Source organism: Vidua macroura, chromosome 5 (assembly GCF_024509145.1).
Source record: "Vidua macroura isolate BioBank_ID:100142 chromosome 5, ASM2450914v1, whole genome shotgun sequence".
NCBI lineage: Eukaryota > Metazoa > Chordata > Aves > Passeriformes > Viduidae > Vidua > Vidua macroura.
The window spans coordinates 65,358,322-65,378,597 of NC_071575.1; the positions used below are offsets into that span (position 1 = coordinate 65,358,322).

Below are 20,276 nucleotides of genomic sequence, written 5' to 3' on the forward strand. Positions count from 1 at the left end.
CCATCTTTAAGGCTTCTATTTTGTATGTCTGGGAGTGTTTTGCTTTCCTGGTAAGTAATACAAATGAACTGCTGGCAACATCACATCAAAACAAAAGCTGCAGAATCAGAAAAAAACACTGAAAAGTTTACCTTTATAGGAAAGCTTCAGTCTTGGGATATTTTGTTTTGGCATTCCAGTGACTGGAAGGAACAGCATCACTAAAGACAGCAGGCTGCAGGCATGTGGCACTTGCAAAGTTCTCATTCTGCTCTCTTCTTCTGTATCTTCTTTTGCACTATCTCCCCACTTTTCAAACAACCCAAGTTTTATCTGGAAGAAAAAAAGGAAAACATCTGTAGACCTGCATCACTGCATAAATAATAATTCTGTAAGCAAGCCAGACCTATCTTTAAAGAGCAGCTCATTTAATTTCTTTGCTACGAAAGTATTTTTTTCTCCAGTACAAGTAAAAATGCTTTGTTTCTTTAATACTATATTTACACATTTTGACATTGGAAAAATATGTAAACTTTTCAACACCAATGTCTAGCATAGCTAAAGTTCAAGCACAAATTAAATTAATACAGTATCCACACAAAGAATATTTGCCATTCAGAAGTGACCACGCAACTTGTTAGTTCATACCAGTCGACTGGATATCTTAACGTTTTATAACTTTTTATCTCAGTACAACAGCTATTTTATGTTTATGCTATGACTAGAATGAACCATAATGTCTCAGATGCCGTAGGGGTACAAGCAGAGTTAACAATGAGTACATACCCATCAAAACTTTCATAAATAAACTAAGAAAACTGGATAGAACAAGCAGTTGTGTTTAGTTTTAATAGAGAAAAAGTCAATGCAGATGATGGATTTAAAAGTGCTTTCAGTATGATATTTCCAGCAGAATAACTGCAACTCATCCACCAAAATGTCCTATAAATTTTAATGAGTGTTTCAGGCTGAGGTCAATAGGCTGATATGAGATTTTGTTAGCACAGTGTGCAACTAAGACAGCTTTGCAGCACTTTTCACTTAATAAGTGTCATTCATATTCCATAAATCTTGAAGTGTTTTACAAATGAAAGCAATTATCACTGTCCTTATTTTCCCTATGCAAAAACAGAACCATAAAGCTGCAGTGAACATATTTCCTCAAGGTCACACAGCACAGTAGTTGAAAAGAAAACAGCAACAGTAATCCTGATGTCCTTTGTACCCAGCTATCAAGGATCTCTTTTTCCCAGTAACTCCACTTTTGCACATGAAATTATTTTAAATGGCGTCTTGAGTTCTGAAGGCTACACTTGATGGTTAATAAATCACAGAGATCAGAGTATGAAAATACTTGTAAGATCAGATCCTTCCTCCTGCAAGTGCATGATGCTAGAGGTCAAGGGAGACAACTGGTGAAATTAAAAATATTAGTGTTTGAGTAATGCTGTAAAACCAAGGAGTAAAGAAACATTATGGTTAGTCGAGAGATTAATGGCTCATGACTTGCCATGAAAATTCTTTTCTGAAAGGTACAGGAACTGCCTGATTAAAAGAGCAATCCTAGCAACCACATCAGCCAGCACTTGCACAGATATCAGAGGAGAGGCTCCTTACAAGCCCACGAGAGATGCAGCACAGCTTGTGGCCCCTGGTCTAACATTTGAGCTCCGGCAGCACTGGGTCAGGCAACTCTGAGCTGCAGCAGCACCCAGAACCACAGCATGAAAGGATGGGAACAGTTTTCTCCAACAGAGGAAATCTCTCTCAGATGAAACTTGGACTTTCTGAGTCTCCAGACCTTCTGTTAATAGTAAAAGACAAAGAAGTGTGCAAGAAGAACACGATGGTGAAAGAGAAAGAGGGAAATAATTTGTAAAATGCCCAAAGCGTAGCTCCTATTGCAGAACACTGAGCTTCTTTCTTCTCAGTCCCCTCTTCAACACTGACATTCAGTGTCTGAATGCACTACTCTTGGCCAAGGGGAGTGCATGTTCATTAGATGACATGGAAAGAAAACAGACAAACATAAAATGCCTGTTTCATCTTTCCCTTCCCTTTATTAAGAATGAGTTCTGAAGAGAAGGCCCTTACTTCTTCTGTGCCAACACATCTATTTGAGGGTGCACCACAAAGGACTGATGTGGATTAGACTATCATAGGATTAAACTGCCTTTAAGAAATCTATTTAGGTGGAAGAAGGGGAACAGAAGGGGAAGGGAGGAGGGGGAAGAATACATGAAGATGAGACACCAGCCCTGTTCATCTTCAGCAGGATGACAGTGACAAACCATACTTCAAAAAGCAGCAATTAAGTGGGAGCCAGTCTCACTTGAAGTATGTTGAGACGTCATGGCCTGAAGGTCTGGGCCTCAGCCAACAGGGAATTCACTAAAGGATTTGGGGTTCATTTTCTTGAGGCAAATTACTGTGAAGAACTGTCAAGACTAAATTTGACTATAAAACCAGTTTTGTCGATGCACTGTCATTTGCTGAATTGATTGAGAATCAGCACCAAACTCAGGCCTTCAGCCATAGCTCACAACCTCACTTTTTCATTTAGGCATTTCTTGCTAATGGGAACCTTCAGGTTTTTTTGGTTGTTTTTTTTTCTCTTTTCCCCTTTTCCCTTTTATTTGAATAATGTCTGTGAAAAACCATTTGCTTTCACAAGGCGGTTAGTTTACACTGGAGGCAGCTGCTCTGTGAGCTCGAGCCAACCCTGTCCTGTCTTTAGATTCATTGCAATCTGGCCAGATTGTCACATATATTTTTAGTTTATGATGATCCTCTAATACAATTCCAGCTTCCACACAGAGTCCTTCCAACAGTCTAGCTCAGGTTAATGAACTTCAGGCCAACTAACTTGCCATTAATCTTCAGGAAATATCCTTCCTCTCTGTAACATACGCAATGTCAATCAGTGTCCTGTGCTGAAAAGACCCACAGTCACCCTGATCAGAAGCAAACAGTCCCATGAGCAGAAATAAAATATAAAACTTAAAAGCAAATTTTACTACCCCGTTCCTTCCTCCCCTCAAAAGTAAGAAGAATTTGGTCAGAGAAGGAAAAATTACTGGTTTGTTTAGTTCTTTGATACTTCAGCTAAGGACCAACACCTTCTAAAACTTCCTCACCATGAACAGATCCAAAATAAATGAGGAAAAAGAGTCTGAAAAGAAAAATGCTGAGGCTAAAGCTGCTTCCCCACCTTGGCTTCAGCTAGGAAATAGCACTGCACTGTGTTAATTATCACCTGCAAGACCGACCAGGGAAGGAAGCCATGCATACACCTCGCTGAAACAGGGGCATTTCCAGCGGAATAAAGGAGCTTTTATTTGCCCCATGTAGGGGCGGGAGGAAAAGGCTGAGAGGGGCTGAGCAGCCTGGCTCCATCCTGCTCGGACCTCCCAGCGGGGCCCATAAATTCGGACCGGGCTGTGGGTAACACTGCCAGAAGACAGAAAGTGGAGCTGCGGGTGGGTTGCCATCCTGACAGAGAGGGGCCAGACCTGACTGGCACATGTGCCATGGCACGTCCCGAAACGAGGTGTCACCTCCCCGCAATTGGTCACATCTAGTGGAGCCTATAAAACAGATTGCTCCAAAGCTACTGTCTGAAACAAGAAAACCTGGAGCCAATTTGGTAAACATAATTTATTCCAGGCCCTTTGTGGCAATAAACAGATCTCTTCAGCCTTCTCAAACACACAGACAGTAAGGAGCTCTGTGCTTATGGGAGCTTTTTCAGATCGTTCAGCCCAAACCTATCTAAATGCAAAATCTTGCATTCACAAATACTGTGTAGTTTCCGACTTCTCCTGGCGTCAAGAAGTCCAGAGCTGAAACGACTGTGACCCATCTGCAAACACACACTTTTTAAACTGTATTCATGAAACTCTCAGTTAATTCTGTTAAAAAAGCCTTTATGGAATTAGAGGATAATTTAAAACCTGTTTCCAGCACTAGTTTTCCAAGGTCATTTTAAAATTCAGAATTTTATATTCCAATAAAGAGTTATGGCTCAGTTTTAGAGAGTCCAATAGTAATGCTGCAAATTGTGACAACTGAAAATCTAGACCTATAAGTTCTAGATAAAATCTAGTCACTCTAAGCTTATAAATCTAGTCACTATGGCTTATAAAATCTAGTCACTATAAGCTTATAAATGAATTATAAACCTAATGAGTAAGTTACCTAGGCCACTACCTTCAATATGTAATTTTCTATCACTGATGCAAGAGTTTTTCTTTCTTCTCCACATCTATCCTTGTTTGACATCTTGGGGTTTTATCTTATTTTGGTCAATGGAGTCAGAACAGAGCAAAAGATGTCCCTTCCAGACATCAGCAAAACAGCGTGAGTGGCCTTTCAGACAAATACTTTGCTTTAAAAAATTTAAAACTTATCACCTACAAGAATAAACAAAAATTACCCCACCTACGATTCATATTTATTGAAAGGTACATTATCTCTTTATCATCTCTTTATTAAGAGATAAATATCTATTCATTTAGATAGATTATTTTCTACTATTATAAGTAGAAAATCTATATGCACACAAATTTAAAGCATGCTATTTTAACTACAAGTCTACAGATATGTGTGTCCAATGCATTATGTAGATATCTCACCTTGAAATTATCATACAAATTCCAAAAGAAAAATTACTGTGGTTGTCTACTGTGTGGTTCAAAACTGTACTATAATCATGAACTGGATATTGAATTGTCTTTGTTAGTAAGAGGGAAAACTGTAAGCATACATGGCTTAGATTAGTAACTTAGAAAATCAAATAGACTAAAAATAAAATTACATCTTCAGACTTACTTAACAATCTTAACTTAGTTCTGCAATAATAAAGATGACATTGATCCAGAGCACAAAGAAACTATGTTCTTGTACCCCTTATATAGATGGCCTGTTTATTATTTGGCAGAAGATGCTTTTCTCTTCATTGTGAAATCTCAGTTAAAGCTAACTCCATCCAAGAATTGGTAAACAGTATTATTCATCACTATTCTCCTACTTATTAAGTAGGTTTTGTGCTGTTTATAGTCCAGAAAATGTTCTCTTTCAGGATTCAGAAAAATACTGCTTTTTACACAAACCCCAGATCAGCATTACCTCACTTCCCAACACCAGGAGAAATTAATGAATAAAAATACAATGGCACAATCAAAAAGCATTATGTGAGCCTGCAGTAAGTGATTTTTTTTTTTCATTTTATGTTGTATAAATCACTGGGTTTAGTGTACCTGGTTTAGATGAGATTTTGCCATGCAGCAGTCTTCGCTATTGTTAAATACCCAAACAATTAGCAGAGACTCCTAAGAAGTATAACCCAGCTTACAATGAGTTTTGCAAAACTATAAAGGCTTTAACTTTTACTGAGCTCCTCACAGAATTTACACACCATCCATTCAACACCAATAACTTGGCAAGAAAAATCACTGCTGTGATTCCCACTTGAGAAGAACCAAATAGAGCAAAGAAAAATGAAGGGTCTGAGAGACAATGAGGACACAACTGAGGGAACAGAGTCAGCAAAAAATCTTATTGCAGAGAACCATCTGATAATAAATAAAGCTCTCCAATAGAGAGAGAAAATACATTTGAGGATTACACTGGATTTTTTGTTGAGATGAACTCAAGTTCAAGTAAAAAATGGTGACTAAGGAAGTGAAACGAGAGAAGAAGGAGGAAGGAACTCCCTTATTTTGTTTACTTTTTCATAATTTTCAGGATCTTTCTGAAGGGAATCTGTTGGTGGAAGCATTTCTAACAGGCATGTAGTCTGTTTGGAGATAAACACTAGTCAGATGTGAAGCTGGGATCTTTGCACAGAAATATCAACATGCCTTTCACTCTATAGTTAGATGCATATGTATCTCTTTTGGATTCTTTTTCCTCATTTCCTCTTGTTTTCTTTGGGGAAGGAACTATGACTTCAGGTATTACGTCCATAATAACAGCTTTCTATAGGCTCTTTATTTAGAAAGACATGAGAATGCCCTACAAGTCTGATCATTAAAAAAAAAACAAAACCAAAACCAACAAACAAACAAACAAAAAACAACAACAACAACAACAAAACAAACAAACAAAAAAAAAACCTCCAAACAACAAAACCGGAACACAAGCCAAAGAAGAAAGCAGTGTAAGGCACGATTTAGCAACACATAAGAATCAAAAGGAGCCCTAAGCCAAACCTCAGTGTTACATTATTTTAAGTACAGCATGTTTCCTCAGCAGACCAAAAAAACCACTAACGCTATGAAAAGTGATTCTAAGATGAGTTTTGTAATTCTGGTATCCAAGAAAAGAAAAAAGCAGTAGCATGAAAATTCCTAGAGACATTAATGAAAAGGTAAGACTAGATGGAAAACCACTTTCTGCCAAGTACTGTGACGTCTGAAGGGTTTCAAAGAGAGACAGAGAATTTTCCTCTGAAATGTCTGTCACCACCTGCAGCACTTGGGGTGGTTTGGCTCAGCTCTGAGTCAAGGAGACAACACTTGCAGGAAGCTTTGCCTGTGGAACAGCCTTGGCCTGCTCTTGAGAAAATACTGGAAAGCCAGAAAAATGTCACAATGGCCATCAGAGAAAATAAATGCTCATTTTGGGGAGATCTGCCTGAGCATTTAAACTCTAGCAGATGGCATTTGTCCTGCTGCAGCCTGAATTAACCTCAGGCAGCACTGTCAAGCCACCTAAACCACTGACCCTGCAACCACCATTCTTCTGCTGGAAGAAACATAAACCTACATTGGCCAACACAAAGGAAGGATTACAGTCTCATTTTCACCTCCAGGAATTCTTGCCAGTGTTTTGCTATGGAAAAACCGTTCTCTGTTATTTCCTTTCATAGGAGACCTTCCAACATATGCAGGAGTGAAGCATCAGTCCTCTAGCAGGGACCAGAAGTCTGAACTGGCTGACATTTTTGGGCATTACCAGTAACTAGTGGCAATGGGGTATTCTACAGATAAGTTACTTGAACTTGCCCTGTCGTGACTTTTGTACATTTGTGAAAAATCCAGCTTGAAGGTATGGTAGTGCAGCACTCTGATGAAATCTGTGATATATCAAATCCAGACTTACAGCTCTGCAGGATACAGCAGCAAGGTGGACAGCAGTGCATACTCTGAAAGGGAACAGCCTGTGAGTTTCTGCATGGATATATACAGATGAGAGTAGGTGGGGCTCTCCTGTCCTTGATCCAAGCAATCCAGACCTCAGCCAGATCCTAGTGCTGTATGGCTCTATTAATTGCACACTATACAGCAATATATTACACATTTCAGCCATACACACATCTGAGACATCACCAGACAGCCAACTCTGTGTGCAGGCACAACCTGCAGATCATGCACACAATCACAACTCAGCAGACCCTACTAAATCAAAAACTCAACCAAAACAACCCTAAAACAAACCTCCCCAAAGCAGAAAGAAATAAAGGAACAAAGATTTAAATTTACATAAATATTTAAAATGTAAATTTCATTTCACAGCCAATGCTTTATTGTACTAAAAATTGTAGCTATATTATCTGATGTAAGTGTTAATGTTTTGCCAAACAGTTTGTAATTTTGTGTAAATGCTTGCAAGCACTCACAGCTGTATCTAAAGTCTGTGAGACTCTCAGATAAAAACAGAATGTTACAAATGTTAAGTAGAGGCAACTGCATGTTGTAGTTGCCATCTTAATATAATAAAACAATTTTTAAAATTATTTCTATTTTACAAATCCTGAAAAGATGTTTCCTTAACTGCCAGTACTATTTAGTTTATTGTCAGCTGTGTAGAAGTCAAATCATAACTTTCAAAAGAATTCAGGCTAATGCAGTTTAGCAATGGTTAAAAAATGTGTACTTCATACGGCAGCTGGGCTTTGATCAAATCTGTTTGCTGTATATCCAATGCCATATTTTCCTAAAATTCCTTTCATCAGCGTATGGCCTCATTATTTGATGCACTGTCAGTGAACTCTGTACAGCACAGTCTGCAGGATTTAATGTATAAACTACACTATAGGGAAAGACATGCCGGAAGGATTTTAATTTCCACTTCCAACAAATTGATTTAATAATTCATGACTATATTCTTGAAGTCTACTGGAGAAGGGTTTTTTTTAATGCATTGTTCAACTAATTTTGGATCAACATTTTGTGCAGCTAAAATGTAAAGTGATACATGTATGAACATGTACACTGCAGAGCAGTGATCTCTGTTGAAGCAATAACCCAGTTATTTTATTGTTAGACTGAACACATTTGTTTTCTTCCTGTTTTTTTTTAAACATTTGATTTCATTTAAATTTGGAGTATATGTGACAGAGAATCAGTAGAGCCTCTATAAAAAATCCCACTTGTGAGCTCACACAAGTCACTGACTCAGTGGGGACCTGTTCCTCTTGATGGGTTTCCCCTCAGGTACTCATCATCACAGCATCTGAGCAGTTTAAAAGCTTTAATGTCTCCATTCTCTACCCTCTATCCTTGTTAAAATTAACTAGATTTCTTTTAATGCTACCAGAGGAGATGACATCCTTTGGATAACGTCACACTAGCAGTCAGGACCAGTACTCACATCCCCCTAGTCACACAGCCAACCTTCTCCACAGGGACAACAGACTTGGAACTCCTGCAGGGAGATCCATGACTCACCACTTTTTCCAGTGTTTTATTTGTGATTTAAGTGCTTGTGCAAACTGCAGAAAATTACAAGCAATCAGTTTCATTTTCTATAAAGAACTTCACAGAGCTGTGTAAGGAAAAACACACTGACAGTACAGGTTCAGACAGCAGGTTATCAAAGCTTTAACAGTCCTGTGTCCTCTGATCATCACTTTTACCATTTTCAAGGATTACAACATGCTGCTATCTATTCAGAGCCTCAAAAACCTTTCTGTTTGTGACACAGCAGGAATCAATTTATATTTGGTACAATAGTTGTTTTACTGGTCTATTTTTAAGCTGCTTTGTGAAGGGTGCTATCATGACAGTTCCTGGAATCTGAAACAGCCATACTGAAAAAGAAACCAAGAATTCAGGCATCACCTCCTCCATTCAACACAGAAATACTTCCACTTTCGTTTAAAATCACAGTAACTTTCCTCCGTCTTGTGAGGACAAAGTGAGGACACAGTATGGAATGATGAATCAGTATTTCACTGAAAAAAAGGAAAAATTTAGATGGTTAACCAGTTAGTTCCCATAACCAGAAGACCAATATAAAAAAGGCAGAATGTAAAACACTTCTCATTTCCTTTTCCCCTAAGTCATTTGTCCTGTAAAATGATGAGGCAATCTCAATCTTGAGGGAGTTCTGAGGTTTCATTCCTCAAGGAATGAAAGGATTGTCAACACTGGAGCAGGAGCTTAGAGAATTCTCCATCTTTGCAGACATTTGAAGCTTGACTGGACATAGCTTTAAACAATCTAATCCAAAGCTGAAGTTATCCATCCTTTGAAACACAAACAAAACCATATGACTTCCTCATGTCTCCTTCAATCCTAATTTTTCTACTACTTCCTTTAGCAGTTAATGGACAAATTAATAACTGAACTGAATCACACACTGAAGGTCTTGCTCAACATCCAACACCCTTCCACTTAAACTTGGATGTCTGATGGCCATGAAATTACTTTTTCTACTCTCTAGTGATCTTATTTTTCCAAAGACTCTTCTGATAAGGGCAATGTCTACCTGAGCTGCTTATGAATTAACTACTTTACTATTAAAATCTGACTGAAAACAGGATCACTTTTCTTTTATGAATAGAAACTGTCCAAAAGTTGAAGCAATTCAAGAACTGATTCATAGGCAGATAATAAACCCCTGTATCAAGAATAGCAATGTGTGCATAGGGTGAGTACACACAGCATAGGTGCAGGCACTCCATTAGCTGTATCATATAATTCAGTATCTCACTGCTTCCATGTACAGTTCACCCACATGGTCCTGGTTTGCTCATCCCATGAAAACTAAGCCCAGAACTGAGTGTCAAAATTATTAACACAGTATGTGAAATAAGGCTTTTGCCTGCACTGAGACAAGAAGGGGATTTATTCCAGGATTTCCCCACTGGAGTCTGAAGAAGCTGGGTGAAAAATGACACTGGATGAATTACTGAAACCCAAACCACTCCAATGACTTCTGCTCGCCCAGCACACAAGACCATCTGTGTGTTCCAGGCTGACCTCTCTTTTCTATCCAGATCAGCAAGTCTTTCCTGCCAGCCTATTATCTCCCAGTGACACCAAGAAGTGGAAGCCATTGTAGTTACCACATTTGAGTATTTCTCAACGTTGTGGGGAAAAAAAATTACTGGAAAGGAATTGGGCTCCATGCTGACTTAGCTAGAAAAAGAAATGTGGTGGAGAAGATTAAGTTGTGTTTCTATAGCCACGGCTGAACAGGTGGCAAAGACCCATCACAGGTGCTTGTTCAATAGAGGATTCCACTCCCTGGTAAAATAGCTAGTCCTCAAAGAAACCAGGGCTTGAAGATATCCAGGACTCTGCCTGTCAGATGAATCTTGTGGAAGTTTATGAAGCCTTGGGATCACCATGATTAACCACCTTCCTTAAGCCATTCCCCACCAGGCTTTAGTGCTTTTAAACCACTGACCCCTTGAATTAAAGAGGGAGATTTCTCTTTTCACAGCTGTGACTCAACACAGGAAGGAATTCAGAGACAACTGAAAACAAAGCCAGGCAGAATTTAAAACAAAATCCTTCAATGACAGATTTAGCAAGTGATGGGCACAGCTGGAGCTTACAAATATAACTAAGCAAATGAGCATGCATTATACAACAACCTTACATAGATCCTATGAAGGGCAATTTCCTCACAAGGAATTGCAAAAACCAAACTTCTATGAATAAATCATCAGAAAAACTAGATATTGGAATCTGAGTCTTCGGATCCTTTACCAAACTAAATGGCAACCACCCCTAAAATGAGATATGTGACAACCAATTAAGCAACTAAAGCCTTGATTTTTAGTTATTGTCTATTTAAATCACAATGCAAAATCAAAATTCCTGTGCCTAGAGAAGAATAAAACACTATTAAGGTAGTTTTCAAAACTTTTATAATACCTTTCATACATTCAACTTAAAATATACAGTAACTAGTACATACATCATTGAGTCATTGCAAAGGAAACGTGTCCCCACTATTTCTGCTGGAGAAACTGATGCTAAATGTACTCACTAGATATTCTAGGAGGAACTGAAGTGAAAAAAGAAGTGGAATTAGATACTAACAGCTAATTACCAGTGTCACTATCTCAAACATGACATGCTTCTTTCTACCCAGTCAGATGGGCTACATGATACACCATACCATGTTTAAGAAGCAAGCACAAGTTTGCTGATGAACTTTATAAAATAAAGTTTATAAAACAAATATCTTGAAGATAATCAAGCATGAGGAGTTGACCACATCCACACAGTACTGCAAAGCAAAACAACAATGACTACTGAAAATTCTATTTCCCTTGTCTGACTAGCTGGGGTATGTGACTTGCATTAATGGCACGGGGAATAATGTACTTGCACTCAGACCCTGGACTGACTGATGTCAAATGAAGTTCAACCATTCATATTAATGGGGATCAGCATTTGTCTGAGGGAATGGAAGCCTCTCAGACCTCAGGGTCATGAATTGACAAGCTATCGAACATTTTCTCTGTAGTGCTGACCATCCTCCATCCCCACTGAGCTCAGCTGTCTGGACTCTTAGTCCCACTCCAGCTGCTTTGTGCTCCTCCTGAGGCACAGAAAGAGCTCATTACAGATTCCTTCTGTGTAATGTGCAATGAGGGCTGAGGTCTCACAATTCCCTTTCTAGGAAATGCAGAATAGTCACATTTCTCTGAACCCCAAGAAAAACACAGAGATATACATGCAAACTGTGAGTTTTGTTATTCTGGCGACCTGTAATTGACTAAGCCAGATGGTGACAGAAGTGCCATTAATGACAAAAAAAAAAAAAAAAAAACCAACCAAACCAAACCAAAAAAAAAAAACCCACTGAAAATATCTCCTCAAAAGAACAAAGATGACTAATAACTGTACCAAGAAAATGATTGTTAAATTGCTATTGTCTCACACCACTAATACACTGGGAGGATGCAAAAATCAGTTTTTCTTACAGATAGATTTTCTGGAAAAACACCTTCTCACAGAACTTATTCTTGAATGGTTTCAGAATATCTATAAGCTCATGGGTTGTAGTCATGCTAATGATCAGCAAGTAGTAACTTCAGACAGCTGATAAAAGTCTGTAGCTGATATTATCTATCAAAACATTAAAATATGCAAAAGAAACCACTGCAGCAGAGTTTTGGTCTTCTTAATATCTAGTAGAGCAATTCTGGGAGTAAGGACAGTTATCATTTTCACCATCATCATTAATCCTAATAAAATTAAGAACAGCAATAGTAACAATGATAACCATAACTTTTTTCCTAAATTTTTTTTGGCAACAAAAAGTCTGCCAGATGCAAATTTAAATTTTATGGATTATAAGAAAGTCAGCTGTTTCTAGTGACTTTTACAAGTTATAACCCAGCTCTGGTAGTCAGGACATGCAGAGTGAGTGAATTCAAAAAGACCACTCAAGCCCTGTCATCTCTGTTTCTTTAGAGACACCTCAACCACACTCTTGTTTTTCAGATGAGTTTGTGCAGACATTAAAAAACATAAAGCAATAAAAAGAAAAGAATTCAGCATGCAAGGCCAACCCCAACGAAGGATGAGACAAATGAAAAAAAACAAGATTAAAATAAACGCCTTATGTGCATAAAAAATTTCAATATCATGAGTCACTAAACTGACCCATGAACTACAACTTGACCATGTCTCTTTTAATTGTTCCACATAAAGATCTGCTTTCTGAAAAAGAAGAATATCTTTAGCAGACATAGTGCTACAGCCATTTTTTTCTTTATCAGTAGTATATGTGTACTGTAGTGCAAGTTACGGAACTTAAGTTCTGCTACAGAAAGAAGCATGTAGGATGTAAGAGACAGGCAGCTAGACCAGAAAATGCCTTCCATATGTACCTGGAGAACTACCAGCAGAAATCACTACAAAACAATGGAGATCTATTCCTGACAGTAATATAAGGTGAAATATAAAAGCTAAAAAGGCAAGACTGCAAACTGATGCAGTCAGTAACTGAGAAAGTAATCACATTTGATATTCTTTCAGCATTAAAGTTGTCTCTCATTTTTATTTCCTTAGCAATATGGATCACAAAACATATTACTAATTTTCTACATTTAAGCAGTTCTGGGTTTTGTCCACCTTCAACATTAATTTCCTGTACCAGAAAAATCCTCTCACACAACAACTTGTTACTTAAATAAGAATATAAAAATGATTGTAATGGCAAGACTGAAGGCTCATCCAGTCTAGTAGTCTCTTTTCAACAGCAAGAAGAATAAATATAGAACATTTATATATGATATTTCCCTACCCTTAGTGCTCCCCCTCCTCTCCATCTATTTTCAGCTCAGGAGATTTCCTGAGCCTATTGTGGCCTGTCTATTTTGCAACCCCCCAGTAGATATCACTTTCAAGTACTTGTCCAGTATCCCTCTGAGCCCTTGTAAAATTCTTGCATCTGCAACACCATCTGGCAAACAAGTTTATATGTCTGCTACCCAATGTGTGAAGAACCACTTCCAATACCAATAGTGCAATGTGATAATGTATTAATTTCCCCTCATACACCACCACCTTCATAATATTTGCCAGAAAGTAGCTCCCACTGGGCAATAAAAAAAAAGGAAAATTTGGATTTAGTTTGATGATCATCCAACTGTTTCAACATTAGCTACATTACACATGCTACCTCATTATTTTATTTTGTATAATTGTCTCACGGAGTGAGTGGGAAATTAAGTGAAAATTGGTCAAGAGAAAGTTAAGAAGGTGATAGTAGTCATCAGTTCTAATGAGTGTTTGCTGCCAAAGAAAAATATCTTGCTATGGTCACTGCACAAGATGAGATATAATATTTCACAACTAAATCTTTGGTGAGAATCCAGGATCGCTTTGAACAAAGTAAGTTCAATTCAATAGAGTAAGTATTTGCCAAGGCTGGCAAACATGGGGCAAAATCAGAGCTGAGATCAGTGAAAGACAAACCCTTCAGTTTCACAGCCATCAGTGGCTCAGGACTGGTACCAGAAGGGTTCCCACACATGAACTGGTGAATACCTGCAGGCAGGTAGGATGGAAAAGGCATCCCAGCACCCAGCAGCTGGGGAGATCTGTCACGTCTCTCCTTGACAAGGCCCTTTGACTCTCTCACACTGCAGTAAAACTCACTTTTAGTTTACTGAAATGACCAGGTTTTCTCATATTCACAACTTTTACTCTAATAAAGGTGGCATGGAGGTGAAGTGTTTTACTTTTGCACCAGGTGATAATGTCTCTTTAAAATCTCCTGCTTTGAAAATTACTGAATAATTTAAGAAATGTGCTTTAAGATTTATACTATAAACTGACTATGAGGAAATAGAGTTATAAGCTCTATTAATCTTCAGGTTTTAAGGTGTGAGTGATGTAAGAAACACCATCTTGCAATACAGAACAGTAAAATTGTGAAGATTTATGCCTTCCGTTGAAACATCTGGTCTTACCCACCCTTGGTGCCAGAATGGCAGACTGGATGAGCTGCTTGTTTATTCCAGCCAGGCGTTTCCATGACTCCTGGACTTTATGTTAAGACATGATGAACATCTTACTCCCACTGGAGAATTTTTACTCTCATGAAGTCTATAGGTCAGAACTTTTGAAATTTACAGCTCATGAAAGGGATTCCTCCTTTGAGTTTGTTAGATTCTAGTGCATCAGTAGACAAATATAAATACTTAAAACAATTGTACTTTATGTACTCCATACTTGTGCTTCATACAGGCATAGGCATTAATTTAAAGGCCTGTCAGAACACAACTTCATTAGCAACAGAGTGAATCATGAGGGGTAGGAAATATCCAAAAGGATTACATCTCACAGAACTACAATAGTAAGCCCTATCAAAAAGTTCCTTTCATTTTACAACTACAATAAACTTTTCAATTCAGTATTATAAACTGTAATTATTCTGGAGGATCAAATTAGTTGCATTTACTTACTCAGAATTCAGAATAATTTCATTCTTTTTACTACATCTATCAAAAGTCAAATTTTGAGTTAAGTTAGCAGTGGATCACGATAATGTAAAGGCATTTCTGTTACTGCCTAATGAGTTTCAGAATTGTTTCAAAAAATACACACATTCAAAAGTTCCATGACTTTATCAAAAACTCACATTGAAGCAATGATGAAAATCATTACATTTTCTGAAAAAAAGTCTTCACTAGGTTTTCAAACAGAAAAGTTACACTGCCTTTTTTCAATTACAGTTACTTTTAAGATTTTCCAGAGGTACCTACAGTTTGGCTTTGACCCTACTATTGCAAAGTGCCAGAAATACCAAATTATAGCAGGGAAAATGTTGTGTGTGCACACATGTATGTGTTTGTCTACAGTCTGCATGAGCAACTGAAAAACATCCAACATACACACACAGCAAATCGCATAATTAAAACTTACTGTTATGCAGAAGAAAATTGTCATTTAAGTAGAAAATAATGGAAGGACAGCAGAGATTTCTCAGTATTAAACCATAATGCTTCATTTAATGAGTAATCCCTGGAGCATATGGATGTTTACCTCACTCTGGGCAAGCTCAAGTGCATAGACAGACAATTACAATGCTTCAGCTGATGTATGATAACTTGTTAGGCTGCTGCAATGCAGTGACATTCTTTCATGGCCTTATCGACTGCATTTCTGTATTTTCTTCCATGCCAATACAACCTTTGTCTTTGCAAGATTAAATGGCTGCAAGATTTAATCTGCATGTTCAAAGTTAGAATGCCTGAATCTGAATACACAAAGCCCTGGAAACTTAAAAACTTGAAAATCTGTCTGCAATGTCTCTGACTTTGGCAGGTACATTGTCTGCATCCACTCTGCCTTCAGAAAAAATAAAATATTAGTAAATTTTTAAAAAAGGACAAGATTTTGCAATAGGAAAATCACAATACAATGTGGTTGCATTGCATCTTACATGAATAATGTCTGGACAGCAGACTTATTTACATGACCCATTGAATACAATTTAAAGAAAATTTTAATATGCAGATACAGGCTGGAGATTAATAGTAAATGCTGGCAAATGGCTTCAGAGAGACTCCAAGTTTTGCCTTGGGAGAATGGCAAAAGGAGAAAATATATTGCTAAAGCCTCTCTTCCCACCACTTTCATACTGCTGCCTCTTGTCAGAGTGTAGGGTGCAAAGTTCTGAGTCTGGTATTTGGCAAAAGCACAGCTTAAATTATTAAAAAAAAAAAAAAAGAGGAAAAAGAAAATCTAATTAAACTGCTTTGGTCAATCACACACAGCTATTGAACACCTCCTTAATGTTGTTAGTCTTCACTTCTCCAGGAAATTTGTGAAAGCTGAAGGCAGTACTACAAACTATTAATCTTCTGCGCTTTTAGACTCTATATAAAAATCTTATTTTTCTAGTCCATATTAATGGACAAGGAAAGTTAAAATTCAAAGATTATAAACTCTACTGCTTGGTAATATGGGGAACTCTAGAATCTCAGAAATGCCCACACTTCTGTATTTCTTTCTATGTATTTGATCCAAAATTCTGGCTATCAATGTAAAAGGAATTTTAAAGTGGTTTTAATGTTCTTCTATTAATAATAATCTAAAGATACAAAAGATGCACGATTCACAAAAAAAACCAAACATGCACACTCAGATACATACACAGTATAGATAGTTGTGCTTTGTTCCACAAGAAACTCTTGTGATTCACAGCACCTGAGTATGAGTTTCCAGGTTACTATGAACTTACTTCTTAAATATTAAAAACATAACGCATTTAAGAAGTTTTCTTCCTTTTCTTTTTTTTTTTTTTTTTTTTTTTTTAAATGAAGCCAATGTAGCAATCAATGGTCATCTATGTTCTGGTTGGCATATTTCACACATGAGACCCTTGATAATAAAGCATGGCTGAAATATCAAAATTCCTTCAAATACTTAGCTCTGTTAATGATAACTACAGCTGCACTCAAAATCTGCTGCCCTTGATATCACTTACATTCCCACAGGAATATAAATCTCCAGGTTTCAAAAAAGGTATTCGTCTCAGGGCTCTGGAGAAACACACAGCTTTTTTGTTTGATGCTGCCTGATAGTATTATTGTGTTAACATGATGAAATAGACTTTTTTTTTTTTTTTCCATGAAGCTTATCTGGTCTCACATTATTAATCTGAAAACAGGCCAAAAGAAAAAACAGGAAAAGAGATACAACAAATTCAGAGCTCAAATATGGTCATTTGGGCCATTGTAGATCTTCAATAGAAGCAATTTAGTCCAAGACATGGGAATATAGAAAAAGAAGCACTATGAAAAGAGACTACTGAAGGCTGTTTCCTATCTGTTAGAGATCAAAGAGGATCAGAGCAAATATGAAATTGTCTTGTAGCTGAGGTAATAATGTACCTAATGATCTTGAAATGAAATGTTTAAAAAGCTATATTTCTACCTTTCATTTTAAAAGGTGTGCATTTTAATCCCATGAGGAATCCAACAATGATAATTGCAAAACTGTAACATATAATTAAATTCAAAAACAAGATCTATTCCACCCTTGAATCAAAATTATTCCTTTCATCATAGTAAAGCCCTGCTGTTTTGAAAACCTAGTGTCTATATTTATTTAATTTAATTCATAAGCCCCTGGTTATTACTGTAATTTTACTCATACGTCGGTTATCTAATGTGTACTGCTATAGCTGTTTGAAGTGTATTTTCCAAAACCAGAACAGAACTAAGACCCAGAGACACATCACTACCTCTTGCAGAAATGTCACTCATGCTATGAATAAAGCATAAGCTTAGAAAAACATAATTACCCAGCAAACAAACAGCATTTGCTGAACCAAACCCATGTGTCTGGAGCTGTGCTCCCGAGCTAATTGGAGGCAGATTCTTGTGCCGTGCCACAGGACGCCGCAGCTGAGAAACCCCTTGAGCTGGTCATGGAGAGTTCAGCACGCTGTGCAAGGGGAATTGCCAAACTCTGGGACAGGAGGCAGGGCCAGAAATCCCAGAAAGCAGGGTAGGAAACAATGCAGTCATCTGTCACGAGCACAGGGAGAGGAGGGCAGCAAGGACAGGGACTGGGTGACGCTGCCCTGGAAGCTGCAGTGAGCCACTGCAAGGCTGAGCCCTGGTCTGGGGGATGGCTGGAGCTGAGAACAGGGACATGAAGGGCAGGGGACATCAAGGAAGGATGATGGCCCCTGAGCAAATGAGGCCAGCACCTGTTTCTGCAAGAGCTGCCCCAAACCATTACTGCATCTGTGTTCAGCTGTGTCCAGCTGGGCTGGTGCAAGACTAAGATGGGGATAACATGGAAATTGGGATGGGTCTTCTTCAAAACTGGAGAAACACACAGATTATGAAATTATTCATTATCTAAACAGCCAAAGTTGAATGGGATAGGCATACCTGCAGCTGGCAGACTGCCTTATCCAAGGACACTATCAAACTCAGTCACAGGAGAACCAAAACATCTGTGCACATGTTAAGCACCTAATTCTAAAGTGATGTTGAATTTAGAAAGTGAAGCAGGAAGGTATGACTCCCTAGTATACTCAAAGACAGAGGAAAAAAAAAAAAAAAAAACAAAAAGCAAAAGAACAACCAAAAAAGTCAACTGAACTCTCAAAGAGCCTAGTCTAGGAGCAAGTAATGAACTGAGGGGTACGTTCACTGGGATCTGGCCCAGCCTCATTTCCAAGTTGGAGGACAGAAAATTTCGAAACTCTGCAATAACCCTTCTCTTCTTTCCTGTGTGTCAGACTAACCCCGACCCGGAGTGTATCTTCTAGCTCAGCCTTGTCCAACATATGGTTCCAGGCAGGATGTTGCCTATAAAATGCTTTTGCACTAATTCCATAAATTAGAGCATTCAAAATAAAAGCAGAGCTTTCTGAGGGGGACCAAAAGGCAGCACTGCCTTTCTGACAGAGATGTGCCATCAGCCACAGCCAAGGCTGGGAGCTCATGCGTGACTGAGGTACTGAGCTAACGTGTCTCCAAAAACAAGAAGTGACCCCATCAGCCAAGCTGTGGATCTTGATTTACCCACCTGACAGCCCTGTTCTGCACTGCTGGGCTGGACTTTGCAGAGCATACCTGCAAGAAGCACCTGCAAAAGGAAGGGAAGGAAGGAACACTTTGGGCTTGGTAGAATAGGTTTATTAGAGTTGCAATAGCTGAGGTGATTACCCTGTGTGAACTGACTAAGGAACAATACCCAAACAAAAGACAGTCTGACACAACTGTCAAAACAAAGTCAGTTCTGAAAGACATCTGACAAGGCAACATCTATTTTAAAAATCCTCAGGATATTAACTGTGTATTTATGTTTTGTATTAAGAAGACTAAACATCAAGAAAACAGCTGAATTTAGCACAAACAATAGGCCAATAAATACAACATTAGTGCTTTAAAATAATTAAAGAACCATTTGTTCTTGCATTTATGTTGCTTCCAAATACTGGCAGAAATCCTTCAAATAAACAAGCTGCCAGTTTTTTTGTTTTGTTTTGAGTTTTTTTGATTTTTAAAGACTACATGTGGGCAGTAATTTAGGCAAATCTGGACATTTGTTCTACTCATCTGTAGTGAAAAAAAGCAACACATCTATCACATTGCATTTTCACTCTTTGGAAGCCAAAACTAGGGCCCTCCAAGGAACAAGAGGCTTAATTATAAACTATCACTGTACAACAAGATAGATTCTCAGACATATCTCTGGGAACACATTCAATACACTAAGCCAACAGAATCTGATATGCAATTTTTTTTCTTTTCTTTTTTTTTTTTTTTTTTTAATGCAAGACCATGGCTCTTTTTTTGGTGTAAAAGGAAGAAGTCAAAATAGTGATCAATTAGAGACCTGCAAAGTTGTTGCAAAATAATGTCCATAATAGTTAGTGATTCTTCAGAATCACAAGAATGGAAAAACAAAAGCAGTGTCACTAAATAGCAATCTATTTGTTGTTTAAATGGTGCCTAAATTTGTGCTGTGTAATACTGAGAAAATAGAGTCACAATGCAAAACCACATTGTAGTTTCCAGTTTCTATAAAGCTTTTTATAATTTTTGTATCAATTGTGAAAGCAGAAGTGTC

At 37.9% G+C, this 20,276-nt stretch overlaps 1 protein-coding gene across 4 annotated transcripts in view; it reads right to left on the reverse strand.

Moving 5' to 3' along the window:
* Positions 1 to 20,276, reverse strand: part of SEMA3D (semaphorin 3D) — a 133,922-nt gene that overhangs the window by 92,613 nt on the left and 21,033 nt on the right. For 2 of the 4 annotated variants that reach the window (XM_053977220.1, XM_053977219.1), the window contains exon 2: positions 132 to 312. In XM_053977220.1, coding sequence (XP_053833195.1) covers positions 132 to 246 — 115 coding nt within the window. In that variant the 5' untranslated portion in view covers positions 247 to 312. Of the gene's footprint in view, positions 1 to 131; positions 313 to 7,083; positions 7,101 to 9,044; positions 9,080 to 20,276 lie in introns of those variants that run through there. The other 2 variants (XM_053977218.1, XM_053977221.1) reach the window with 2 other exon arrangements.